The sequence below is a fragment of the Athene cunicularia genome, unplaced genomic scaffold (genome assembly GCF_003259725.1).
Source record: "Athene cunicularia isolate RWA unplaced genomic scaffold, athCun1 SCF_1, whole genome shotgun sequence".
Classification (NCBI taxonomy): Eukaryota; Metazoa; Chordata; class Aves; order Strigiformes; family Strigidae; genus Athene; species Athene cunicularia.
Window position 1 is genome coordinate 1902543 of NW_020799155.1, and position 27998 is coordinate 1930540.

Here is a 27998-nt window from a genome sequence, read left to right on the forward strand (position 1 = left end):
GGCGCCGGCCCCCGCAGGCCGCTGTCCCCGGTGGGCCGCCGCCCTCTCCCCTCCTTCCCAGCTCGGTGGGGGCGAGCGGCCAGGGTCGGAGCTCGGCCCGCTTGGGTCGGGGCGGCTGAAGGGGCAAGGAAGCGGAGCCGCGGGCCTCGGGGAGCCGGGAAGGCCCGGAGCTCCGTCTGGCGGGAGCGGGGCAGAGAAACAAGCGACAAAATAGCCCGCGCTTTCTGCTCACGGAATCGCAGAGCCCGCGGGTTGGCCGTCGAGTCGTGGGGAACCAAGAAAGGGCACCGTTTCCACGCTGCAGGGAAAGGTGCTGCCAGAGTTTTAGGAGGAGACGTCATAAAAGATGGTAAATATATGGATAGCAGAGGCAGCACTCTTAATCAGTAGTTAGCACCTACATCTTACGTACTACTGACTGCTGGGTGTTACCACGCAAACTGCATTTGCATGCACTTACATATTGTTGTATTAAAAAAAAAAAAAACCAACCCAGAACTCTTCACATTAATATCTGTGTTCTGAAGCGAATCAGGAAAAAAAAAAAATCTGGTGTTATTTTGGGGGTCCTAATCTTTCCCCTCACTTAAAATACGCTGTTGGTTTCACTGTGTTTCAAAAGTTTTCATTTGTATGGATGTTACCGTTCAGTGGTTGTTCCATCCTCAACTTTTGTTTGCTTTTGTGGTGATTGCCCCACAACTTTCACTTGACAGAGACCAAATGTTAGGACATAGTCATTGCAACAATTAATTGTGATTGTAATTGATTAGGGCTGGCACCTGAAAAGTTATCTCTGAACTCTTTCATTGGTGGCTCCATCTGTTTTCAGAATACTGTTTAATCTTAACGGTAGAAACGCCACGTAGCTTAAAAAGGGAAATAATATCTATACCATAATTACATCCTGCACACAGCTCTCTCTGTCTTGCCTGAGGTTATGCAAGTCATACTTTGCCACAGATCCACCTGCCTTTCAGAAGGAAAGTTCAGTCTGTTTCTCCTCATTTCCCAACTTGGTCACCTAGAGGCTTGTAACCTAGTGGTGCTTGCTTGAGTTCTGCGAGAGCTGTGACCTCTGGAGTTTGGTTTGGTTGGCAGACATGTAAGATACTACATAAGGTGTAAAGTATGCAGTGAAGACAGCTATATGGACTTGCTGCTCTCTTTTCTTTGTAGGTAGGATGAGCCCTTGCCTAACTCTTAATAAATGACATACAGCGCAAGTAGAGGTGTAAGGATGTCTTTGATTCATTTTAAAATCAAAAGTTCTTCCTTCAGGCATATTTATTTCTCATGTGCTTATTGCCTAGAAAACCCTTTGTGAAAACCATTAGATGATGTATCATATAGATATCTAAATAAAGATGACTACAAGGATCACAGAGCAGTTAATTCCAGTGTATTTCATAGTCTTTTGCCTCGGAAGAGTTTGATACCTATTTCATATAAGTAAGTCCTAGGGCACTGTTTTATTTTTTGTGTGTTTTGATTATCCATTCAGTCAGGTGGGGCAGTTGTATTGCTTCACATTGTACTCGGTCAGTCACTTCTTACTGAAAGTTGGCTGCTAGTTAGGGAATGTGATTTTGTCTTAACGAGAGAGGCAGGTATTCACTGGCCACCACTGCCTTTCCAGGAAGACACTTGCAACTTTTCTGAGGCCAGGATTGTATCTCCCACAACAAATTGTTTGCGTGTCTTCCCTCAGGATGTAATCTTCACACCAGGTTAGTGGGACACACAGAAAACAGCATTATCATTTAAGACAAAAGTTAATGATGATCACGGGACTTTTCTCCTTTTTAAGAAAGATGTGGAGAAGTAATTTTTAACTATCGTTAGTAGCCATGGCTACATGCTATTTAACTAACAACCTAAGCAGTAAATATGATCTTTTATGAGACCTTAGAGCTTTTTTGTGTCATTCCCACTTCTTAATGAATGCCATTAATTCTTTTATTCTGATTGTGCCTGTTCTATTTTTTTAGACAGTCATGAATATAAGAACACAATGAGGATAAATGATACAGCATTGGAAAAAATTAAAACCAGAAAGTTTGTAATCAATTTTAGAATAATTAACCTAGTCTGCTAATTTACTTTCATGAATGAATGGAGCTGTTGAAGAAAAAACACAGATCCACAGAGGTGATGATTGTCCTCTCCTTTGAGTGGGCGTTTTTACATAAACACACGAGTGAAAGAGAGGGAAAAATCTAGAAGTATCCCAAGGACACAGGCAGACACAAAGATTTTTATCTTGGTCTCACTTAAATGGCTTTTAACCAGCTGTTTTATTTTATCCCGTGAAGCTCTATCTGCCTCGATTATGTTCCCGAAACGACCCTCTAGATGGCAGGAGTTAGTCATTTCACTCATGAACACTAAAATACCTTATTTTCAGAACGGGTAAAGTGACCTGGGGCTGTAATACAAGTGAATTTAAAAAAAAAAAAAAAAAAAAAAAAAAAAAAGATGAGAATAGCCAATTTAGAGCTTACAGAATTTCCATTAGCAATACCGGACTACTCTCTGGGGAACTATTGCCTACTATTGTTGTTTCAGAGATACATGCAGAAAGCAGTGGGAGTTGCCTACCTTTAAGGTGTTTTCAGTGACCTTTGTAAGAGGAGCCCTGGAAGGACAGTGTGTGTGTCTCTGAACTATCATCATTCCATATTACCTTACAGAGAATCAGAACTGTCATGTTTTTGCTTAATGGCCACTGTCTGTCTAGCTGAGAAAACAGGGCAAGACTCTGAGGGCCTCCCTACATTGCCCGACAGAGGTATTTGTCCAGTCAAGAGCTTGCACGACAGCACAGATATCAGTGGCAGTCTTAACCCTAAAGTGTGCTACCTGCATAGTAAAAGCTGTACACTAAAGAGAACCTTCAGTGAAAGTCACTCTTGTAAACTAAAGGATGCAATGACAGCACAGCCATCTTGGTTGGTATCTACATGTTAAAGGCGTACCCTGCACACGCATTGTTTTTCACTCCTGTTTCACTCTGCTACGCATCTCATAATTTCACCTATGCAAAGGGCCACAGGATGATAATAAATCAGAATCCCTCCAAAATAGAACATTGAAATTTTGAGTAATCTCTTTCCACCTCGCTCCCTTTTTTCATTCAGGTTTTGGAGTCATGTGGCAGGACAGAGCAGTAACTCTGAATTACATACTGACTGCTGGTCAGATACACATTTTTAAGGCAGTAAATTCACAAACATTTTAAACAGGAATAATTAATTGAAAAGAAGTGTTGGGAACAGTGTCTGAGCAAAGGTGGGCCTTGCTTTTTCCAGCGATGAAGCTGAGTGGTACCACTGCAGCACCATGTACCAGCTCATGGGGACACAAACCATCTTCAGAATTGCTGTGGCTCACTCCTTCATCTGCTCATCTCATAGAAACTCTTCCTCTCCAGTGAGGGCATGTTTTGGGGATGAACACTTATTTATTCCTTAAGCTACTCAAGTAATAATAAAGGATTCATGCCCTCTCACTTCTACTGTTGAATATTACTGAGATCAGAAAGGAAAATCAGGAAATTAGGTGTGTGTACAACCTCTTTCAGAACAGAATTATTCTGGGAGAGATAGGACCTTCATATGCAGTGACACTGGACTGTGCTGGATGCTAATGAAACATTTTTACTGCCTCTTGCTGTAATATCTCTGTCCCTTTAAAGATACAATAAAGCGTGTTAACTATCAACTAGAAATAAATACTGACCTGAGCTGTTGTAATTTACTTCTAATTTAATACACTGCAATTTCTTTTTCTCTAAATAACATGCTTGTTCTGATCTAATTAAGCCCCTATTACCTACCTACCTATTACTGTAATTATCTTCATTATTTCAATGTCTCCTTGCAGCATTCAATACATTTGCCTCCCTGGGGGTTGCATTGTAAAATGGGTGCAGCATATACCTTTCTAACTGACCTTTGAAATGGCATACATCAAATTTAATTTGTTTTTAAATCCTGGCCTTGCAGCAACTAACCTTAAAAGTCATGTCAATATTTGTTTGACGTAAGATAATTTTGTTTGTAGACATTTATCCTTGCTGATTTAACTACATAAAGAAAAGGGAAACAAAAGAAGCAAAAATCTTTATTGGTGTCTACTGAATTGGCATGTTCAAATATAATATTTTAAAATAGGTCTTCTTGAATTAGAAGGATTTTGTGTATGTGTGTTTTCCCCCTGCTATTATAACTGATGCTTACAATCATTAATCTTAGCCCTGGAGAATTGTTTCCCCTGAAATCTCTAAATGGTTGTTTTGTCTGGTCAATGTTTGGGAAATGTATCAGAAGGGAAAAGAAAAAAAAAAAAAAAGAGAGATAAAAGAAAAAAGAGAATTTGCTGTTAAGGGATTAGAACCCTGAGTCAGGGAGCCCACTCAGTTGCCAACTTCTTTATTAAAATCTATTAATCTTTCCTGTGATATTCAAGTTGTATATTTTCACATTTCCTCCATGACTTCAACAAAGAACTAAGCAGCATTTTATCATCGGTGTTTGTTGGGGGGTTTTTGTTTTGTTTTTTAAGATGAAAGACATGCACTAAAGCTAATGCTGGCACTTCTGTAAAACATTTAATGTGGTATCATATGTTAATTAAGATTCCTGAGGTGAGGGGATAGTGTAAGACTAATCAGTTACTGCTTTTATAACAGAAGGGGTAAGCAATTATTATTTCTGATGGACAAAGAACTTGCTGGCCGGTGGCAAGTTACTAGTATTATTTTTCCATGGTGAGATTGTAATGTTGTAAATTATCTTGTTTCTCTTCCCTCTGACCCCATCAAAAGGCTGGCACATGGTGATAAATTTGCTGCATATGTGACACTGGGAGGCTTTGTGTGTAGAAGAGGGAGATACCTGATAGAAGTAAACAGGAGCACCTGTGTGACAGAAATGGAAAAAATAATAAAAAAAAAAAAAATCAAGGTCAGACAGAGGATGACTGATGACAAGAATTTCTCTCACACTGCTGGAGGCTTGTCAGGTGGAAGTGACAGAGAAGAATGAAAAATGTGAGTGTTTTAATTGGTCACAGGATATGAGATTAATTCACCTAACTTCAGCTGTGTAATGATGAGCTTATGCGTTTGAACTTGTTGTCTGGCCTCTCCTTCTAATCAGCAGAGACAGATAGGCACCTGAAGGAAGGTCAACCATCTCTCTCAGGACATGATGGTCACTTTTTTCAGACAGCTAAAGCTAGGTGCCATGAAAACTGCCCAGGGTGCCTACCAAGCGTCTGTGCCAAAGGGAGTAATGTTCTAGGGTATACCGAAGGTGGTGTTTCCAACAGGGCTAGCAAAAACATAGTAGTATCAAAAATGTCTCCCAGGATATTTTCTGGAATACTTGGTACGATTACCTGAGTTCAGGCCTGATCTAAAATAGGAGCTGCACAGCTGCAGCTGTACTGCATGAGTGAAGAGATGTGTTACATAAGGATGCTAAAGCAGAGAGGAAGGAGAAGGAGGGGGTGAAGTTCCTATAGACTTCCTGCAAGTCTCCCTGTAAGCATGGACCAGTTAATACCTGTTAATCTTTGTTCAAGGTAAAGAATTCATGCAGGCAGGTGGAAGGAAATTTTGCCAAGGTCATTAGGAAACTTAAGAAACCTGGTGCCTAGGAGGAGGCCAAAACGATGTGCTGTATCTGGCAAAAAGAAAGATCAGAATGGGTTGGGGTGGTTTTCTGTCAGTTTGCCAAGTAACATGGGGGAGCAAAAGCCCATTCTGGCGGAAGAGCAAATGGGCACCACGGTGTGAGAGAGAGAGCAACAGTGGGACAGTGTCAAGGTTCAGCAACTGTAGTTGTGTGATGTATGAAGAGAGCCGAGGCTGTTTAATCTGGAGAAGGGAAGGCCAGAAAGATCTAATTGCTGACTTCAAGGACCTAACAGGAATTTATAGAGAAGGCAGGGCCAGACTCTTCTCAAGGGTGCACAGTGAAAGCATGAGAGGCAACAGTCACAATCTGCAGCAAGGGGAATTATGACTGTGTATGGAAAAAAATTGTTCAGAGTAGGAGTGGTTAAGGAAGGGAAAAGCTGTGCTGGAGCCTCACACACTGAAGACAAGAAACCTTCTTGTCATTTAGAATGGGTATTATTAAAATAACACAAAGAATTAGATTGGAAGGGACCTCTGGATGTCACCTAGCCAAGCCTCCTGCTGAAAATTTCCACATCAAATAAGGTTGGCCAGGGCCTTGTCTAGCTAAATGTTGCCAAGGATGGAGATCACACAACTGCTCTGGACAACCATTTCCCAGGCTTAACAACTCTCCCTGAAAAGATTCTGAATAGGAGGATCCTGTTGACTTCAAAGGCAGTTGGATTATGGCCTAGATGAGGCAGAGTATTTGTTTGCCGTCTTTTTCTGAAATATCTGTGCTAAGAAACTTAGAATTTCAGCTGTTCCATGTTTTTCCTCAGTTACTGAGCTGTGTGACAAGTTCCTCTTTTGTGTCACTTCTTATCTTAATCGCAATTTTTCTCTTTTAATTATGGCTTTTCCTTGTTCAGTAGAATTCGGTTGTAGAAATCTTATGCAAATGCAAACTGAATGGTTTTCCTGTCTAATTATAGCTCCATTTAGATGAGACTAATGTCAGTGGTACTGAGCACTGACTGAATTAAATACTGAATTTATTCAGCTAATGAAAGCTGAAGGACAGATTGTTTGCTTTACGGTATGCAACATGGATGGTTTAGCTGTTGGTTCAGAGGGCTGAAAGAGAATTTTTGCATCACCGGTTCACTTTCCTGATATTGCAGGGAGCTCTCTCATTTACCTCTTTCACAAACTTAGCAAGCTCCCATCTTATTTTCCCCCACCATGTTTTTGAAAAGCATTGGGAATAAAGAACAGAATTAAACCCAGTGTTTATAAAAGCATCATGCAGCAATTCATCACATACTGAACTTCATATTGTAGGCGATGTAAGACCCGTATTATAAATAAGATGTTTGAATGCAGGTAATTGAGTGTCAAATTTAATGCTTATGGCACTATGAATAGCAAGACTTGGAACCATTTCTAGGCATGGACATCAGTCCTCAATATTCTGATTGATTTAGAAAACCCATTTGGTTATGTTCCACTGCTGTTAGGTGATATTCTGACAGTAGTTTCTGTTCATTCTCATTTGTATTTTGTTAGATTTCATTTATAGCACAAAGTTGTAATAACAGTTCTATTGCTTCTCAAGTACCTGTACATTTAGAGTTATTGAAGTGTCACTACAAATAGTCATGTGCTCACAATGTTCACTAAACTCCTTATTTATATTTATTGTGGAGTAATGAATCTGTAATCCTACTCTGAGCTAGAGTTTACCAATGGGTGATATATTGTGAAATATATTTTCATTTTATAATAAGTGTTCCAAGTGTGGTGGTTGTTAAAAAGCTGAGCAAACGCCTTTTTGATGGAGTATAAGGGGGAATTGAAGAGTCTGTTTCACTTATTCTATTTATGTATTATTTAAAACACGGGTGGAAACTGCAACGCTGATGTACCTAAGGTAAAACTCCAAAAGAAGGACAAGAAAAAAGCAAGCAGTTTCTGAAACGAGCATCCTGGACTGGCATCTCGTTTCTTTGACAATGTTTACTAGGTTATAGCTCTTTTTGACAAGGTGGAGTTCTCTCTAAGTCATTGTAGTTGTGCAGTCTCTGGACTGAGTGCACGTCTGATGGGTCATGGGAGGTATCATCAAGATATTTGAGGTCGGTTGTTTTGTTACATTTCCTGCTACTGCCATGTCACTGGACAGACTAATGCCATCTGCAGCTAGCATGTGGCTATGTATTTTATATGAAGTTAACTATTTCTCTACAGGGGATAGGGCCTTGAGGCTTTGAATTTTCTATTTGCACGATGATGAGTGAAGTTAGGTAGCAATAACTTTCGCTCACTGCCAGCTTCTCTTGGTCTGACCCACTCTGAGTAGCTACACGAAAGCTACTTGTGTAACAGATTTGGGCTGGAAGATGGATGGGGTGCCCCTGGCAGCCAGTATGTTACCAGAGCATTTTCATTTCTATCATTACCCATCTGAAGCAAAATGTTACTTCCATTTGTTTTTTTTTCCAGTGGCTGCTTGGTGGAGTTTATTTGCATAGTGGTATTTTTGTCACTGCTCAGTTCATTTTAAATCTAATTCATTTCAAAGAGCTCAGACCTTTTAAATGAGCACACTTTTTTCCAATATTAAATCCAGCTAGAACAGCCTAGAATGAATTGGAGCACTAGCCTAGAAAGGAAAGGCTTCACAGCCCATTACCAATCCCCTGAGCCATCTCATCCCCTTGACTGTCATGTAATGTTTGTTTAATGTAAAATTTCCATATAAAACAAAACAAAATAAAACCCGAACGGCAGAACAGCAGCTCTTTGGCATTCTGATATTAAAATGTGAAGGTAGTGAAAATTAGATTTCCTTTCATAAGTGCATAGCGACCTTAGGGGAACCCTCAGTGGGGAAATACCACAGTGGTGAGAAAAGGCTCAACTCGAAGGAGGAGGTGGATGAGCATGTTTGGCAGTGTGGGCTGGAGTTGCTGGGGAGTTTTGTTTTCAGCTTCAAGGGAGAAGAGGCCCTTGTGGGAGCCTGTGAGGATTTCTAAAATAAGTGCTCTGGGCCAGTCTGTCGCTGTGCATGTTACCAAGTAAGTCTGGGCAGGAGTGTGTCAGTGTGTGAGTTACTGAGGATTGCTCTGCATAAGTAAGCACATCATTTCATGAGTCACTGAGGATTTCTATGCATGAGTGACTGTTTCTGTGCTCAAGTATGAATAAATAACATACAGAGCCTCCAGTCATTCTAAAAAGGTTTAATCAAGACTATCAAGTAACTGGTTTGTCAAAAAATATAGCTTGATGAATTTATTCACGAGGTTTTGGGGACTACAGTAAATTCAGCATCCCAGCAGTTCCTCCCAGATCTCTTAAAGTTCCCAGGAAGATCAAAGAAGGACCCCTAACTAAGATCCTTAATAATGTAAAACCAAAATGGAGTCACTTGTGCGAAAGGTGGAAGTGATGTGTTCAGAGTCCTGTGCACATATCCCTGGCTGTGGGATGCTCCCAGGCTCAGGTGTCTCCTCAGTCACTGGTGGATCTGTATCAGGCGTGGGCTGTAACATTCATCTGTTGGTGGGTTGGGAATTTGGAGGTACTCAGCAATGAGGAGAGTACATGTAAGACGCATGTGTCAGCCTGCAAATACTTGCTGAAGGTACTGGGAGAGAATTTCCAAGCTCACTCACTGAGTATATGTTAACATTATGCTTTACCTAGTCACATTTTCACACAGGCCTAGTGTTTTCACGCCTCGTGCTGGCACCCAGGGGCACAGTTGTGTCACAGCCTCCCTCACTTTTCACCTTCACCTCTCGGATGCCATTGCTCCCACCCCCCATGGTGTGGCACAAATGAAGTCAAATGAGGTGAGTAGGCCATTCTGTAGATGAATATAAAGATATTCCAGGAATGAACACAATACAAAGAATTGTATCTCTTACTACAAAAAAGCCATTGGATGACTTGAGCATGTCCAGGGAAGGGCAATGGAGCTGGTGCAGAGTCTGGAGCACAGGTCGTTTGGCTGAGGGAACTGGGGGGTTTAGTCTGGAGAAGAGGAGGCTGACGGGAGACCTCATCGCCCTCTACAGCTCCCTGAAAGGAGGGTGCAGAGCTGGGGATGAGTCTCTTGAACTAAGTAACAGCAGTAGGACAAGAAGGAATGGCCTCAAGTTGCGCCAGGGCAGGTTTAGACTGGCTCTGAGGAAGTATTTCTTTGCAGAAGGGGTTGTTGGGCGTTGGAATGGGCTGCCCAGGGCAGGGGGGGAGTCCCTATCCCTGGAGGGGTTGAAGAGTCGGGTTGACCCAGCGCTGAGGGATCTGGTGGAGTTGAGAACGGTCAGTGTGAGGTTAGTGGTTGGACTGGAGGATCTTCAAGGTCTTTTCCAACCTAGATGATTCTGTGATTCTGTGATTAAGACACCTGAAGACTACCCACTGAGGTCAAGTTAGGAAGAAACTAATGGCTGAAAGCTCTTAAAACACAAGTTACCATGGTCTCTGCAGAATGGACAGAGCCAGTTAGATCCTGTGGCAGGGTGAGAGCACTTGCCAGCTGTACACCAGCCTGTGCACTGCAGCCAGTCAGGCTGTGTCCCTGTGCAGTGTGCTGGGTCCTCCCTGTCACAGCCCTTTCCCACCACGGGCTTTCACAATGGGATGCTCTGAAGTCACCCTCTGCTCCCAGGGGAACTTCTACGGTATGCTTGCAGCAGGCTGAGCTCTGAGTAAATGGACCTCTGCTAGGAACTTTCCTCTTTAATCAGAGCTTTTCTAAAAGGCTATATTTTTTCACCACAGGTGTCACAAAGTTGATGAGTGAGTCTGAGTTTGACCCCAAGAAGGCTTTTTTTTTTTTTTTTTTTTCATTTCATAATTGGGTAGGCACAAGGGTAAGGAGTCTTGGTGGATATCTGTGCCAGGCATCTCTTAAAGAACACTGGGAGGGTGTCCTGAGAGAAAGCTAAAGAAATTATACGTTCTTTCCTCTCAGTAACCTGATCTGCCATTACATCAGACTTCCTTGGATTCAACTTTAACAGCTGCTCTTCAGCCTGGTGCTGATCTCATCCAAATGTTTGGGTAGCTGGCAGATGGCATTGTTTGCATCTGAGGTGGAGCTGATGTAAAGTTTGGAGTGGTTTTCTTATTGCTGATACTCTATCCTTGCTATGTATCAATGTACACTAGAGGCTTACAGAGAGCTCTGTGTGACACAGCCCATCTAAGAACAAAGCTGGAACTGAGGTGCTAAAATAAAAGCAGTTAATGAAAGCGAGTCAAATATTTTCTGCAGAGAGTTTGCTGCCATATCTCTGTTGTGCAGCTACATCTCTTGTGGAGCAGTTGCAGCTAATAAATAGGGTGCGGGAATAGGGCTGACATCCTTGGAAAAGAAGGACGAGGAGATAAATGCAGAGGAACATGAAATACAATTATCCAGCTTGGAAATGGGTTGCCACACAATTCTTATTGCCTTCCCTTTAGGGAATTTTACAGAAACAGACCTTCCACTTTCATGCTCTGATGGAAGATGGCACCCCCATTAGCAGCCCTTCAAAAGCTTTTGTTCATTATTGTCTGCAAGATAACATCCTTGCTGCCTACCAAATGACTGGCTGACTGGCAGGGCTGTGAGGTTTTCCCTAGCTGAGGCTTGTTGGCAGTTGACAGATGAGCACAACCTCTCGGCCAGCCCTGGGTAACCCCAGGGGTGCCCCGCAGTGACTGGCAGCTGGGGGGCTCTGCTCTGTCAGGGCAGCTGTAGAGGTGTCCAGGCTGGGCAGCAGCTGGCGCTTGTGGAGGCTGTGCCATGTCTGTTGGCTCACATCCTGGTATCCGTCCTGAGCTCGTGGGACTTGGCTGTTGCCTCAGGTTCTCTTTCTGGCCGTGGGACCTCAGTGACAGGACCTTGGTCCAGGCCTTGGCCCTAACAAGTGGGCAAGATTGGTCACGCAGCCTCAGGTTGGTGCTTCAATCCCCTCTCAGCCCGCATAGTTACAGGGTTGTAGTGGTAAATCCCTGGTCACTTGTTAGTCTGCACGCCTAATCCTTTTGCTGCGTTTTCAGCTCTTAGCTATGTTTGCCTTTCCTGTTGCAGCTTTCATGCTTATTTCAGAGCTGATTCTTTTGAGCTGGAGAAAAAGTAAAATTGCTGTTCTTCTTACACAAGAAATTCAAATTCCTAAATATCTCATTATTAATATATTTTGCTTTGAAATAATAATTTGTTCAACAAAACTGAGCAAAGTAAAACTGTGGAAGAGAGAGAGAAGAAAGTCCCCAGAATATACTTGGTGTTTGAGTGCTTCCATAAGCTGTGCAAGAGAAAAGGGCAAGATACGCAGTCCCCTGCCACCTCGAACTGGGGAACACGCCAAGATCCCACTTGCAGAAAGCCATCACACAGCAAAGAAGAAAGCAGGAGACTTCTTTTCCCTTTGTTCTGAAGCACATTGGATTAAATCTTTGGCAGTAACAGATGGAGCTCCCAACTCCTCCCTTTGCAATGGCTTCATGAAGTTCTATTTCCGAGTAACACATAGCTGATGTAGCAGGTGCACCACTTAAAGCAGAGGCAACAGCTTAAAATCATGGTACATGGTAGCAAGCTAGAGTATGGCATGGCCACAGATAGCAAGTCTGCACTGGCTGAGTCCTGTAAGAGAGACATAATGTAAGGCAGGAGAAGAAGGAACACAATTTCATAAAGTGGCACTAGCTAACCCAGGGTACTGTGTAGTCTCCATAGCACCCCTTTCCCTTGTCACTTGGGATTCTTTGCTACCTTCCCTGGTGTAGTTACGCCTGTAAAATTTGATAATGCAGGGAAAACTTGTGTGGCTTTAAGAGATAAACCCAGCTATGCTTTTTGGCTCCTTATCTAGCCATCTAGATAGCCATCCTTATCTAGCCAGCAGGCAGAACAGATAAGCTGAGAGAAGATGCGACAAAGGATTAGTAGATACAGCTACAAGAAAGGCAGTTACTTTAGGAAGGAGATGTTTGGGGTCAAATGCTGAATTGAAGCCATGAGCAGAGAAATTTGGGGGGAGTGGGTTCCCTTGAACACTGAAGGAATCAAGGTTTTGTATAGGATTTGTGAATAAAAAGGAGTGAAAACTCTGGCATCATTTTTTCCTCATTTCATGAAATGTGCATGGGATATGGAACTTTAAACTACCTAAAAGGGCCTGGATTCGCTACTGATTGCAGAGCTTGCTGAGTTCCTCTGTCTAGCTATAAAATAACTGATTTAGCAGAGTAATAAAGCTAGCATACTTTTGTACTGCTTGGACACTAAGAAAATATCTGTGCATATGCATAATATGACTTAGCAGACAATGTTCATTTGAGGGAATGTGGAAGATCTGAAATCTTACATTAAGGCTATTTGGTACAAGAATGAAGAGAACTTGGCCTGCATAAAGTATGTTGCAATTTTCATGGGAAATACAGTAGAGATGTAAATCAACTGGAGTTGGTTTTGTTACACTCCAGGAAGTAGCCATAAGAAGTTAGAAAATTTTAGGTGGTATATTTTTTATCTCATTCTTCTTGATTTAACATAAAAATCTATTTTGTCAGGTCTGGTAATCTAGTTAGAGCGTTCGGAATAGTTGAATGTTAGACTGATTCATATATTGCAAAAAAAATAACCATCTCTCTATATGAGGACAAAGTCATCTGTTTGATAGAGCTAATCTATATTACAGCTTTCAAATGTAAGCCACAACACTGTGCTTTTTGTCTGTACTGCAGGTCGAATGTACATTAGCAGTACACTTATTACCCCAACATAATTCTTTTTCAGTTTGCTTCTCTGTTTCTCTAATGTTAGTTAACAGCCATGCTGGTTAGAAAAAGTGAGATGAGGACAGTCATGGGTAAAATATGAAATAAATATTAATTGTGGAATTCTTTATTTAAAAATAATTTTAAAGTACAATGACAAATATACTCTATAGCTGAAAAATCTGCATGTTGTAATATATCCATGAAATTAATGAATTGATTTTCTTTCCTTTTGCAGTATCTGTCCTGCAAGCTTTTAGTATTTCAATAAATCGTAGCTGCTTGTGAGAGTAGCCTGACACTGGTGCTAATTGAATGCTACTGGATTGTTAGCTTTGATCTGTGATGAGGTTTCCATGGTGATATCACCAGATGAGACTATGGCCACTACAACAATTTCTTTGTGCTGATGTGATTCTGAACTGCCTACCTAGCTGAGGATGAAATCCCAGCTCTGCTGAAAATCAATGGGCGTTTGCTGTTGATTTCAGTGAATTTGATATTTTCTCTATCATGACTGGTCTTGGAAGCGTGCTCTGGAGTCCTGTAGGTCCCAAATGAAGGCAGTCTGTAGTCAAGATAATACTTTTGTTTTGAACTGTTTGGTGTGTTGCTTGGAACCAGATGGAATTTGCTGACATTCAAACCCATTCCCAGACTGACCATGTCTCCGCACTAAATAAGTTATCCAAGCCATTTGCCTCATAATTTAAATACTTAATCTGTGCTTATTTGATTTCATTGCATAGAGCCCTTAGAACTGAGTGGGACGTTATTGCATAAGGGATCATGAAAATACAGAAGATGATTCCCCTTCAAAGATCTTACAGCTGGATACAGATGAGCTTATGAGAAAGACTAGGAAAGAATGAGGTAAGAAGAATTGGCAGTGATCAAAGCAAATCGGCTGCCTGGCTACATAGGGTTTGATATTTTGCCATTTGAATAGGTGACACTGGTTTTAAGAAGGCTTTTGAAGGAAGACAAAGTGATTTTCTCTTCTCTGTGAAGCAGGTGGAAAGAAGCGTGGCAGTGTTTCATGGAAACAGAGTGGGCAGCAGAGACTGGCAGCGTGGGCAGAGGGATGGCAAGATGGGTGAGGATGCAGCAGTAGCAAACCCAAAAGAGACTGTGATGCCCCTCAAGGTGAAGTTGGTATCAAAAATCTTGTGTGACCAGGAAGGAATAGCTAGTGGAGGAATATGAAGAAAGGGGAGAAGAGGGACAAGATAACATGATGATCTCATTTTAACAGTACTCTGACTTGGCCTAAATATGACAAGATTGCATTTGCCAGGACAAGACAAAAGGAAGCTCCTGTAAATCCATGAGATGGGTGAAGCTCCTGTTAGGACATGAGATGGGTTCCTAGATAAGAATTTTTAGGTGCAAGTGCAGTTAAGAAAGTGTGTAATTTTCAAGAGATTGTGTGAAAAGAAATTGGCAAGCTTTAGATGTAATCAGGGTAAGAGCATTTCTGGAGGGCTCCAAGTATAAAACAGTTTTCAGACTTTTCTGCCTCCTTATGCTAGTGAGACAGCATCATGTCAGATAACAAAGTGGAGAAGAAGCATTTCTGTAATATTTCAACCGGGTTTTAAAGCCAAGAACAGGGCGAGGGACAGGTTGATTGTAGAAGGTCAAAAGATCTCTTAAGAAAGGATGTGAGCTGTGATTTTTATCATCCATTATTTTAGACTGGTAAGTAGTTGTTTCTCCTAGAAAGAAAAATGTCCCAAACAATATAACCTTCCTTGAACCTTGTGTTAAAGTTGAACTGTCCGTGTGTGGAAAGGTTCAGAAAAGAAATCTAAGGAAAGTGGGAAAAGATGTATTCAAGATAAAGGTATATATTTTAAGATATCACTTTAAATTTATTGCAGATTTTTGTTTTTAAATGAAGAAAGCAAAACAATCTCAGTTATGCCGGTTTTATGTGCATTTCTTTTAACTCGTGTAAATATTGAATAAGTCCAATACACTTGAGAAGATACCAAGGTTTTTCTTACTAGAAGGCAGAGAAACTGTTCTCATGGAGCAATTATGACCTCTTGCGGTCATCTGCTAAAGCTTCAGGTTCGTCCCATGTATAAAGGAGTTAGAATTTTTATTAAATCAGGGAGAGTCACAACATTGGCTGCAACACCAACTATTCAAGTCCTTTATTTAAGTGGGGAGTACAAGATTACTCTCAGAGAGTACGGTTTTGCCTCATTGCTAGAATTTCACTCGAGGTTTATGTTCTAAACTGAAATGGGATTTTTTTGTTTTAATCCATGAAAGTGAAATTTAAAAAAGCAAATAAACTTTGTGCAATTAGATCCTTCTAGGTAAATATCCTATCAGTCTGAATTTGTGCAACCCAAACGTTGTGGCAGTGTGCCAGTATCCAAGAAAGTATGGTATTTTCACTGTTTATGCTGACTGAAGTAAAGAGACTAAACATTCTGCATCAACTGGAGAAAAATGTATTTCTAAAATTACTTTTGTATAAATAATCTAATTTAAATTCACATTGGCTAGGTTTTTAATGATACTTCATGCTCACAATATTCCCTTAGAGTTACAAAATCACCTTGAATCATGTAAAAAGCTTGCATTGTTTAAATTGAGATTGTTTATGTTCAACTATAGTCTGAAAGTTAAAAATCTTTTGACTGAATTGAAATGTGATTTAAAGCACCGATGGGCTTGAGGAAGGAAACTATCTTCCTTGTAAAGCATCAAAATCATTGCTAGACTTCCCTTCTGCCTCTGCTAGGTAGCGCAGTATGCTATGAAATGTGATGTGTAAGTAGCCCTCAGTGGCCGTGTACAGACCTAAGGTATGTCATTCTTCTTTTGTTATGCATTGCCAACGTTAATGTAAAATCTGTAGCCTTGAAGATTGGGAAGTTAATAGAAAAAAATTCTAATCTCAATATATCAGTGAAGGAGCACATCTAAACCTCTCAATATCCTTGGGAAGAAAGGCTTGATTAGAAACACAAGAGATAGTCTTCATTACCGTGAGATGTCATTGTAACAGAGTATTGGAAAACTCAGAGCCTGGACTGTGACGTGTTTTAGGGTGCATCATTCTGGTGGTTGATTCTAGCACAAAGCAAAGATCTTGTGCTTCAAGACTGAAGACAGTCATTTCTGGAAGGCAGTATAATATGAGCTGGAGGCAATGATGAGAGGACGAATCACCTCACATCAGCTTATCACTTAGATTTGTACCTTCCAATGTGTTTCCTTGTTTTGACCATTCAGAGATGGGAGGCTGATTCACATAGATTGTATGTCTGCTAAACTACATCCATTTCCAAGGTCCTATGAATAAATCACTAGGCTGAGCATCAGAAAAAATAGACCACAAGAAGAAAGTGGTTTTCTTTCCGCACAAATCACTCTGATACACATGAAGGCAACACATATATTTCCTAAACAGTGTGAAAATGTTGCCACTACCCGTGGATTGTAGCACACCAAGTATGTGATATGTTTATTTTCCACCTACCCTGGCTGCTGTATCTCCATAGTTAGTAGCTGCAACATTCCAGTGGTGTTGCCTGGCCTGTTGTCCAGGACTAATTGGTGTCCACAGGACATCAGAAGGTCTTCAGGAAAACCCAATTTAGAAACGACCACACATGCACATTACTACACAGTCAGTCAGGCATGAAGCGGTGCCTAGACACAGGCACTGTCATGGTCTGCTCCTAACCCGTGTCAGTGACCAACACCTGACCATTGTCCCTACTCCCAGGTGGCCAACAGGCATAGGACACAAATGATAGATTTTCTTCTTTTGGTTTGGTTTTCTTTTTTCCAGAAGTCAGTAGCTCTCCAGTTCTGAAAGGCAGAGAAATGTTTTGGTGTGGCTACTGCTTGTCAGCTCCCATCTTGATTTAAAATACTGGGAGGAAACACGGGTCAAATCTCTGGAGCACTGAAAACAGCCTGAAGTAACTTTTATGAGCAGTCAGTTTCTTAGGAGGCTGGCCCACAGCTGCAGGTTTACTCTGAGGATGTCTATCAAGTGCTTCCTTGTAATGAGGGATTGGGTAGCTACCAGGTACCCCATAATTGCCATAAAAGTTTTAAATATATTTACAGAGGAAATGGAGCATTTTCATTCTGGTGAACTTTTCCTTCTGCTTGGAAATAGAGAAGGAAGATACAGATGATTCCTGCTCAGAGAGAGGACACTCATCCAGAAGACCTTTAAGCAACATGAAAGATACCTTAAAAGATGATGATGATGATGATGATGATGATGATGATAAGAAGAAGAAATTTTTTAAGCAGCAGAACACTGGCAGAAAACACATTAGTATAGCTATCTCTGTAAAAATTACACATGCACATATCACCAAATACAATCTTCCACTACTCTTAAGAGTATACAATAACATTTCTCAGTCACAGCCTTCCTTCCCTTCGCCCCTGCAGCGCAGAGCCCTAAGTTGCCCCGGCATGGTGAGGAGAGGGGGCTGTGAGGTTTCTCCTGCCTCAGGGTGCAGAGAAAGTCTCCTTTGCTTTCTCTGACCACTTTGGAGGTCCTAACAGACTAAAGGGTTGAGGGCTTCCTGACAAATCATTTCAGGCTCCTGTCTTTCAAAAACTTACCTGAAGACTGATTTTCCAAAAGCTAGACTGTGAAACACTTGATATTTGATAAATATAATAAAATATCTTAGACTTTGCTGGGCTATTTGGAAGCAAGCAGGCATTTGGGAAAAACACTTCTTGTTAGCTTGTATGTGCCAGAACAGGTAGTTGCATTCAGTTACTAAACTAAGCACTCTGTTTAGGATTGAAGTGCTCAAGGTAAAGAAACCAGAACAAAGCTATGCTATGCCTAGAGAAAAGAACCTTAGATTTTTGTTAAATGCCTGTTTTGCATTTATATGTACTTTTTGTCATCTACAACATGAGCAGAGCAGCCTTACCTTGCCACCTATTAAAACATTTTGCTACTTTTTATTGATGATTTGGATAATAAGGGGAAAATGATTTATAGCAGAAGTAATTTTTGCTTTTGTTCATGGGTAGCTTAGGAGTCAACTAATTAATTTCTACAAACTTCCTTTGGAGATCAAAACTTAGTTTGTAGAGTTTGAAAAGTATAATGGAAAATAAAACCCTATATAAATTCTTGAAACGCTAACAAGTTGAAAATTGACATTTTTTTTTTTTTTGTGACGTCTCATAAAACATGAACCTAGGAATGATGTCTGCTATTAAAATCAGTATTAACAGTTTAGCGTTGTGGGAAATCAGAATAGGCGATCATAATGGATCCTCTTACAGGAATCCTAATTAGTCTCTACAATCTGTAACAAAAACAAACCCATACGACTCCAGAAAAGCCTTTTCTTCTCCCAAGACACTGTTATAATGAACCATTATATTGACTTGTATGACAACAAAACTTTTAGTCCCTTTGCAAAAACAAGCTTTTAGAGAAGATATTGACTAAGGCATAAGCCAACTAAAGGTGCAATGTATTGAGGGGATTTAAGCAATTTGAGTTTAACTCTCTCAGACAACAGCAGTGTTATTAGAAACTGCTGTGCTCAGTTCTATATGAAGGGAAAAAAAAAAAAAAAGAGCTCACATCAGAGATTAGAACTAGAACTTGATGAACAAACTTCCCTGAATGACTTTTTTGCTAAAAGTACTTATAAATCATTCATCAGTTCTTACCCTGCATGGACTATTTCTCTGTTGTTCTAATTGTAGTGGTAAACACTTTATAAATGTATAAGAGGACACAATACAAACGATAGGGCTATTATCTAAACTCTAAATATCGGAAGTATTGGAGTGATGAATTCAGAACACTCACTTTTAAAGACTAGCTTTATAGGAGGACAGAGATCTAAAGCACAAAGAGGATGAGAAGTGGTAATAGTGCAAAATTAATAAAACCCATCTGAGCTCTATCAGATTTTTAAGTAACATCTATGTGTGCTTGTTCCTTTAACTCTGTGTTCAAAGTTTTCATAGGCTGTAGTCTGAGTTCACAGTCCAGGTAACAAATATCCTTCCACTTAATTTAAAGAAAGATCCAGTGAAGGAAGTTAGAAAATGAGACAGCAAAATCCTGGGCTCTCATCATTTTCATGTGCTTGGCATCCCTAGGATTCAGTGTAATTTTCATTCAAACCAGTGGTAAAAATACTATTTGAAGAGGAATTTTAATATCTACATACAAAAGGGCTTCCTTTGAACAGTAGCACTGCTTCTGAGAACCTGCTCAGTCACAGATTTGAGCAGCAAACTTTAATAGCATATGCAGGAACATCATAAAATATGCTTAATGTGACACAGCTACACAGCATTTCATCCATAACCTGTAAAAATGGAAGTCGGGATGTATTGAGCTTATAAAACTGTGACAGCACCATCTGGTGTCTTCCAATAACACTATCTATTCTATTTTTAAGGGAGGGGAAGGAAATAAATATCCTGTCAACTTTTAAAGCTAAGTTTAGGTAGAGACAAAGGGGTTTTCCTGGATCATCTAGTCCAAACCTTGCTATTTCATGCAATCATTTACTAATTCCTTCACATCAGTTTAACATGTCTCCTTTCATTCCAGTTAGGTAATTAGAAAACTTTAGTTCTGTTAATTAAAACCTTTTCTGCATTTTTTGTGTATTCATTTATGTATGATCAACTCGCAGTCTTCTTCTTAAGTGATAAATCCTAAACTATTTTCCTTCTACTGCATTTAGCCGCCCTGATGTACCAACAGAGGGCAACCATATCCCCTTTGGCCTTCCCCTTGTTGCCAAGCTTTTAACTATTTTCATAAACAGTTCTTCATTCCCTCACTCTCCTAGCTGCCCTTTCCTGTGTCTTCTGCACGTACAGCTCCTCTTAACACAGAAGTCCAGGTGGGCTTTCTGGAGGCCTTATGTGAGAAGATTTGTGTGGCCCCCATTGCTGCTGATCCTGTCTGCTAATGCATTTTAAGGCCACATTTGAAGGGGGTGTGGGGGTGTTAATGGCATCTTTGTGACATTGACATCCTCATGAACCACTATCCCAACGAATGAACTTCCAGCTATGGGAAAAAATATGTATTCTTAGTCTGTAAATTCATGACCTGGCATCATTTACTATTGAATTCCATCACATCTCAGATCGATAAGGTTCTCCTGTATTCCACACATGCCTTTCTCTCTGTTGCCAATGGCACCTTATTTTATGTCTTCCATGAATCTCCCATTTTGTTTGTATGCACTATGGTCATTAACGATCGTGTTAAATATGATCAATCCCAGGAATCACTCTTGCAAAACCGCCATTAGTAATCTCACGCATCTGTTTTCAGCAGAACGTATTGCTATCTTCCATCTGGCCAAGTGTCTGTATTTGCTGCCTGTGTGGCACTGTATCAATGCTCTATTGAATTCATCAGCAAGGTGTATTAGCGTAGGAAAATGCCCAATTAGTTCAGGTATATGCTTACTCTCTCTCAAGCAAGACCAGGAATCTACATATGTCTGAATTGGGCCATATAAACTTTTCTACTGTTATCCTGGGTATTTTTTTTTTTTTCATTATTACATTCAGAGTTGGTGGAAGTCTTGACAGACATTAGCATCCCAGTGTCACTGGGTACACTCAGCTTTTGATCTGAGCATGGTAGCTTTATGGAAGTGTAACACTGTAAAGGAAACATCAATTTGTGGGCAATCTCTGAATTATAGCTAGGATGTGCACATGTAGCTTGTCCCCTGTTACGTGTGGGCAATTAAGAGCTTCATTTCAGCAACAGTGGGAAAATTTCATGGGTGTCCTCTCAAAAGCTGAGCCTCCCACTAGAAAATCTTTCTTCATGTCTATGGCACTCAGAACTTGTGATGTAGCCTTGGCAAGGCGAACATGGTGTTTTGTTGCTCTGCCCCATCTTCCACCGGTGACTGCTTAAGAAGCAAGATGCAAGATGTCTGTTGAGCAAGTAATTGTCCATGTGAATACTACCTCTTATGTAGCATATTGTGATACGTTTCAACCAAAATACTGTGAAGCAGGATTCTGCCACTAATCGGAAAACTGCAGTAATACTTAATACATGCTGTCCACAATAGACAGTGTGTTTTTCTGCACAGTGACTGAACTCTATTTCTTTTAGGCCTTAGAGAATGACATGTAGCTGGAAAGCTCTACTTCCAAGATCTATCGTTAAACCACAGAAGTTATGAGCCACCTAACTGGCACTTAGCATGACTCTTTTCACTCCAGATCACATGAACTTCTATCATGAGGCACAGATGATCTCTAATCACAAATGTCTATGCAGCTTCTGCAGCAGGTTCCACTCTTTACACAGTCTTGGCTAATATATTTCCAATTTATCTGTTTTTTTAGAAAGAATCTCTGTTATAATTTACAGCTTCTTTTAGGTTCTTCACAATATTTCCCCCGGAAGTTTATTAAAACACTAGGAACTGACACTGCTTTGGAGCTTGAATTCTTGCATGTTAAGAAATTCTGCCTCAGCAGGGCTGCGCTTCACTGTGTGTGCCTGCCAGCACCAGAGCAGCTAGCACAGATGCAGAAATACAGATTTGAGCCTTATCCCACACGTAAGCTAAAGGCTGTCTCCTGCCAGTCAGGCTGATTGTTCAAGGAGGAAGATGGAGGTACCTGGATCTGATGCTAGTCACAGTAGTTCCCTCCCTTCCCTGCACACTGTAGTCTATGGAGGCTGGTAAGCTTAATAACAGTAGCTTGTTAGGGCCTGGGAAACCTTTGGTATATTTGGTTACACATGCTCTGCTGTAGAAGGAGACAGGTAGGAAAGGAGCAGTAAGTAAGGTGAGCACTTGAAATCAAGTTACTGGTGTAGCACAGGAGAAACTGCCTGGTTGGGACAGCGGGGAGTGCTGGCCCAGTCCTGACCCCTTGGCTACCCTGCAGGGCTGGGGCTGGATTTTGTCCGTTCACTTTTTCTCCGAGTAAGACAAATAATTCCCTTTATAGGAGAGCAAGGAAAATAACCTAGTAACAGGAGAAAAGTAACTTTTTGATATTTTTACGTTGCAAAGGAAAAGCCAATATTTTGACTGAGGGCTTAGTAGGGCTCTACATGTGAGTAATGAGAAATGTGGAAAATGCTAAAAGTTTAAGAGAGCCGAGTGAGCTGTTACGGAAGAGAAAGAGATTGCAGAAAGGAGACATGTTTCTTTCAAATGTTCTTTATTTGTAAGAAGCTATAACAGAAGAAGGAACAGGCAGAAAGGTGTTCGTCAGCAGCAGTCTCCTGGGTTCTTGTCGTTTACAAAAAAAGTCTCTATAACAAAAGCAGATGCTAAATAAACATGGTAAGACATGGCAATTTTTTCCTTTGGGACACAGGGAGCACCATCTCACTATGAAAGCTTAATAAAGATCAAACAAGATAAAGCTCCTTTCAACCCTTTTCATAATTTTTAAATTAAAAGTTCACTTTCCATATAAATTCTATTGAACCTTTCCTATAGTTCCTGTGAGGAGTTTACCTTGGCTGGAACACAGGTTTTTTCTGGAACTTTACTCTGAAGATTTCTTTAGAGCATCAGAGTATTATCAAGAATATTAAATTGACCTAAGTAAATGAAACCAGAACTACAGTAGCAACTATAGTAATTCAAACAGCGTTACAGAAGAATGCAGCAGTATTCCAATCTAAGGCAGGATTCTGTAATGAAGTGACAGGCAATACGGCTATCAGCATATGAATAGGAAGATGGATGGAGTATTAACAATGTCAGTTAGGTCAATAAAAAAATTTATTGCTCGTTTAACTCTCTGCATTAACAAATTTACTGGGTTTTTTAACTCAGAGCACAGTATTGGCAGCGAATGGGTGAGGTGTTGCTTCATCCTATGTTGGTCTCCCAGTGATAACAGCTCTTCTGTTCTTCTCCAGCTGTAAACAAGAATCACTTTCAGTCTCATAGCTAGGGAAGGCAAAAGAGAGACCTGCAGAGAGATTATATTTCAGTCAGCTTTCCCTACTGTCCGTCTGCATCAAGAAACCTTCAGGCTGCATTGAAATTATCTCTAACCCCAAGTCTCTCCCAGCTGTACCTGCTGGGGTCCTACCCCTGGGGGGGGGACGGGGGGACTCATCACACTCGATGCAGAGGAAACTGAGCTGCCGACCGAAACCTCCTGAGCGGAGAGAGAGAGGTGGGATTTCTCACCTACCCTGTGGTGTGTATTTTCCATAGGTTTGTTTTTCCCAGTGTTCAGCTCAGGACAGGATCTTTGGGTGTCTCTAGGTCCTATGTACAATAAGGCATCAAGTTTGCATGCTCTGAATTGCTTGCCGCAGGATCTTTCCATTAATGGTAAAGGGAGCCAATCCACCTAATTGAGGCTTCTCAATACCCTGCAATGCCATCTTCAGTATTCTTCTGGATTAAGATACCTAACTTCCATGTAAATCCCTACTTCAGCAGAATTTAGGCAGCCTAGTCATTCCTCACCTTTAACTGAAACAATTTCTAGCCATTGCCTTTGAGATCATTTGAAATTTGAAATTTTGGGTACAGACACACAATCCAGCACAATCTAAGCATAGCAAATTACCTTTTAAACGAAAAAAAGGGTATAAAATAATGAATTTTACCTTGTGAAAGGGCAATCTAACAAAGTATTGTGGCACATACTAGAGACAGTCACGTAGTGAATGTCAATGTGTCATTTGCTTGTTATCAGCTGTCACCTAAATTCAGCTTCTGAGTTTCTGTATATCAAAAATCTGGAGCTGGAGTTCCCCACATGCTACTTCTACTTACTGACCACATTTCACATATTTACGTTTGATTATGATCGTCTTGTAACTTTCTACAAGGTATAGTTCAGCTGGAATTAATCTCACTTCAGAAGCACGGAAAACGGGGAGGAGAACTTGTAATATGTTATTAAAATCATATACAACACCTAAAATTCAGAGATACACCCCTCACCCCAGTGCTGCAGACACTGTAAAATAATTTTCAATAGTATATAAAAATAAAGATTGTGCTTTTCACTGTAATCCAGGCAAAGAGATGTGTGATGATGCTGAATGAGTGCCTTGCATGCTTCTGTGGAGGCTAGAGTGGGGCAAAAGTCAGAGGGTTTGGGGTTTTTTTTGTAGGAGAGAGCATTGGCTAGGGCAGAGTTGTGGCAAATGTCTTGCTGGCCTGGGAGCAACTGTTGACAACTGCTTGGATGGTAGTTGAAAGTACGGTGTTCTTCTGCCAGGACCAGAACAGAGCTCTGGGGAGCCAGACAAAGGGAAAACCTCAGCTGTTTCTGTGAACAGAAAGAAATAATATGGGAAGAACCTCCAACTGCTATACCAAACTGGGTGATTATAAGTCAAAGCATTAACATAGTAAACTGTAGTTCTGCTTTCAGCAACAAAGGTAATCTGTTGTTTAAATTGAGGAGTATTTTTAAGGTGAGAAGCAACCACTGGGTTATAAATCAATTGTGAAGAATTTCATATCTTGCACTTAAATAAAGCATGCTTTCCAGGGGTATATTTTTATTGTTTAATTTGGATATAAGCGTAGATTGTCTTTCATTTTCCAGGACAGTCTCACTTTTCTCCAATGAGCAATCACTGTTGAATCAGTTTGCTCTATGTTGCTCTGTGTTTGTTCTTTGTGGCTCTATTTTTGCTCTACATTGCACCGTCTAGTCTAAGCTTTAGTTCTTGTTATGCCTTTATCCACTAGCTTAAAGAGCCTATTAGTACCTGCTGTTATATCCCTGTGATGGTACTTACACAATGTAATCATATTGCCTCTTTCCTTGAGAAGGTGAATAAATTCGGACCTGAAATCTCTCATTGGAGAAGAATTATTTCAAATTATTTTTAGGGTTCCTTTCTTAACCTACTGTAGTATTTCAATATCCTTTTTTAAATGCAGATACCAAAACTGGACACTTTCCAGTATCTGCTTCTCTGATGCCTCATGCAGAGTTTAAATCGCTTCTCTACTCCTATTTGTTACTCCTCTGAAACACCTGAGGATAGCCGCATCCTCTTTAGGCCCCTTTTCTCTGGGCGTTTAGCATAAGCCCTTCCTACTCTGACCCCCAAATCCTTCTCTGTGTGCAGAGTAAACTACACACTCCCCAGATCTGCTCCAGAGTGGCTGGCGGTTTCGGTCACCTGGAGTCGTATTTTTGCATTGAGCTCTATTAAAACACTTTCTGTTTCTACTAAGCTCATCTTAACTGGTCCTTAATAGTTTACACGTGTAATGAGAATGTCATGTATCATTGAGTAACACACTTCTCAAAAACCTGTTACGGCCGTGGCTGTGTCACTTTACTAACCACATGGATAATTTCCTCAGAAAAACATGAATCATGTTTGCTTGGCAGGCCACTTCCCATAAAAACAAACTTTATCCATGTGTTAGATTTTTTTCTCTCTTGTTTTTCTTGGGGTTGGTTAACATTAGGCTAGCAGGCCTTGAACTACCTGGTCACCATGTTTATTTTTTCTGGATCTTATCAGGAAACTGAACACTCAGTCTTTCAAGATTTTCCTGTTATGCCAAAATTTACATGAAGTAGTGTCAGATAGCTGGTTATTCTCTCTGTCGTCCTGCCCACTCTTTTGGGATTCATGTGTGCCATTTCTCCAGGTCTGCTGGTTTTTGTATGTTCTTAGGAGATGCTTCTTAATCTCTCTTTTAGGAGGCAGTAATCTGGCAAACACATCTCCCTTTCTTTCCAGATATAAACCTGAATTATTTCTTGATCATTTATACCTTTTTTGCCTTCTCTTCTAATCATACTTCTTACTCTTCCAAATATACAAATGCTTTATTGCCCATAGCCCTTCCAGGCATGGTTTTTCCCCTTAATGGCTTTTGCTTCCCTTATGACATCTCAACACTTTCTAATTAATGTGGATTGGCATCTACTTTTGTCTCTCAATGTTAGTGCTACACGGGAATTTTTTCTTCTCAGTTGCCGACTTCACTTCTCCAGGAACGGGCTTTTGAGGAAAGTTATCCTCTTGCTTGATGGTAGACTTCTCGCTAACGCACATTTCCCTGTAAATGTCTCTATTTTATTCCCTTATTCACCTGTATGTTTTTCTCCCAAATTCACTTTTTTCAACTTCAGGGAAATAACTTGTTCAAAAAATACGGTTAAGGCTGTCATCTAGATGTTTGCTTAAATCAGTGGCAGCTATGAACATAAACAGGAAACAGGCAAATATTGACACCAGCAACATACTCCATCATCTCATCTAAATGAAAGGGAATGGTATTTCTAGCAGCAGGTTTTAATAATGATGGGGCTAAACCAGACAATATCTATTAATCCTGTGAGACATCCTTCTGTTACTGAACATAGTTATGGAACGGCAGAATTTTTGTTACTCACTTGGACTAGGATAGACAAAACATGGGAGTCAGTTGTGTTTTGACCCTTTTGAGAGGCATTTGAGTCTTGGCCAAAATTCTCTTGGTGTGTTTTATACATTAAAAATCCCCAAATCCGGTGTCATGGTTTAACCCCAGCTGGCAGCTAAGCCCCACACAGCCACTTGCTCACTCCCCTCAGTGGGACCGGGGAGAGAATTGGAAGGGTAAATGTGAGAAAACTTGTGGGTTGATGAGATAAAGGCAGTTTAAGAGGGAAAGCAAAAGCCGTGCAAGGAAGCAAAGCAAAACAAGGAATTCATGCTCCACTTCCCATGGGCAGGCAGGTGGAGCACGGCTCCATCACGTGTAACAGTGACTTGGGAAGACAATTGCCATCGCTCCGAACATCTCCCCTTCCTTCTTTTTCCCTCAGTTCTATATGCAGAGCATGAGCCATATGGTCTGGGATATCCCTGGGGTCAGCTGTCCGGGATGTGTCCCCTCCCAATTCCTTGTGCCCCCCCTCCCAGCCTCCTCGCTGGTGGGGTGAGAGGCAGCAAAGGCCTTGGCTCTGTGTCAGCGCTGCTCAGCGGTAAATAAAACACCCCGGTGTTATCAACACAGTTTCCAGCACAAATCCAGAACACAGCCCCATCCTAGCTACCGTGAAGAAAATTAACTCTATCCCAGCCAAGACCAGCACATCTGGGCTTTCACGGAGCCAAAATTAAACAGTTCTGTGTCTGTGGAGTTTGTTTCCAGGGGGCGGCTCTGTGGCTCCTTGAGGTTCCTCTGTCATTCTCTGAGGTCTCACCTTCCCCATTCTCAGTGTTCTGGTCGGCTGCACACCCGATTTTGGTAAACGTGCCAGTCATTATCATTCAGAAACGTAGAGCAAAACTTATTGGGTTTGTATTTTAAAACCCGACATACAAGCGATTATCCCTCTCAGCCGCGGGGCATAAGTATGTTATAACATCCACACCAGGAATTTTTTTTTTAGCTTCTCATCCGACAGCAGTCAGGTAAAGAGAGGGAAAAAAAATAAAAATCAAAGCTAAAACCACGGTTCGGAGGTGTGACCAACTAATCGCAAAGCACCCCGAGCTCCGCTCCCTCTCCGGGAGGGACGGGACCGACCTCCCCGGTTCCCCCGACCCGCCCCGGTCCCGTCGACCCCCTCCTGTCCCCCCGACACCCCCCCGGTTCCC

General features: G+C 41.1%; 1 protein-coding gene across 2 annotated transcripts in view; it reads left to right on the forward strand.

The window, feature by feature from the left end:
* Positions 1 to 9: 9 nt before the first annotated feature.
* The window catches only part of RNF150 (ring finger protein 150), a 151975-nt gene continuing 123986 nt past the window's right edge, over positions 10 to 27998 (forward strand). Inside the window, exons 1-3 of one of the 2 annotated variants that reach the window (XM_026866966.1) lie at positions 10 to 349; positions 1180 to 1234; positions 1640 to 1730. In XM_026866966.1, the coding sequence (XP_026722767.1) occupies positions 1211 to 1234; positions 1640 to 1730 (115 nt within the window). In that variant the 5' untranslated portion in view covers positions 10 to 349; positions 1180 to 1210. The remainder of the gene's footprint in view (positions 350 to 1179; positions 1235 to 1639; positions 1731 to 27998) is intronic. The other variant, XM_026866967.1, reaches the window with a different exon arrangement.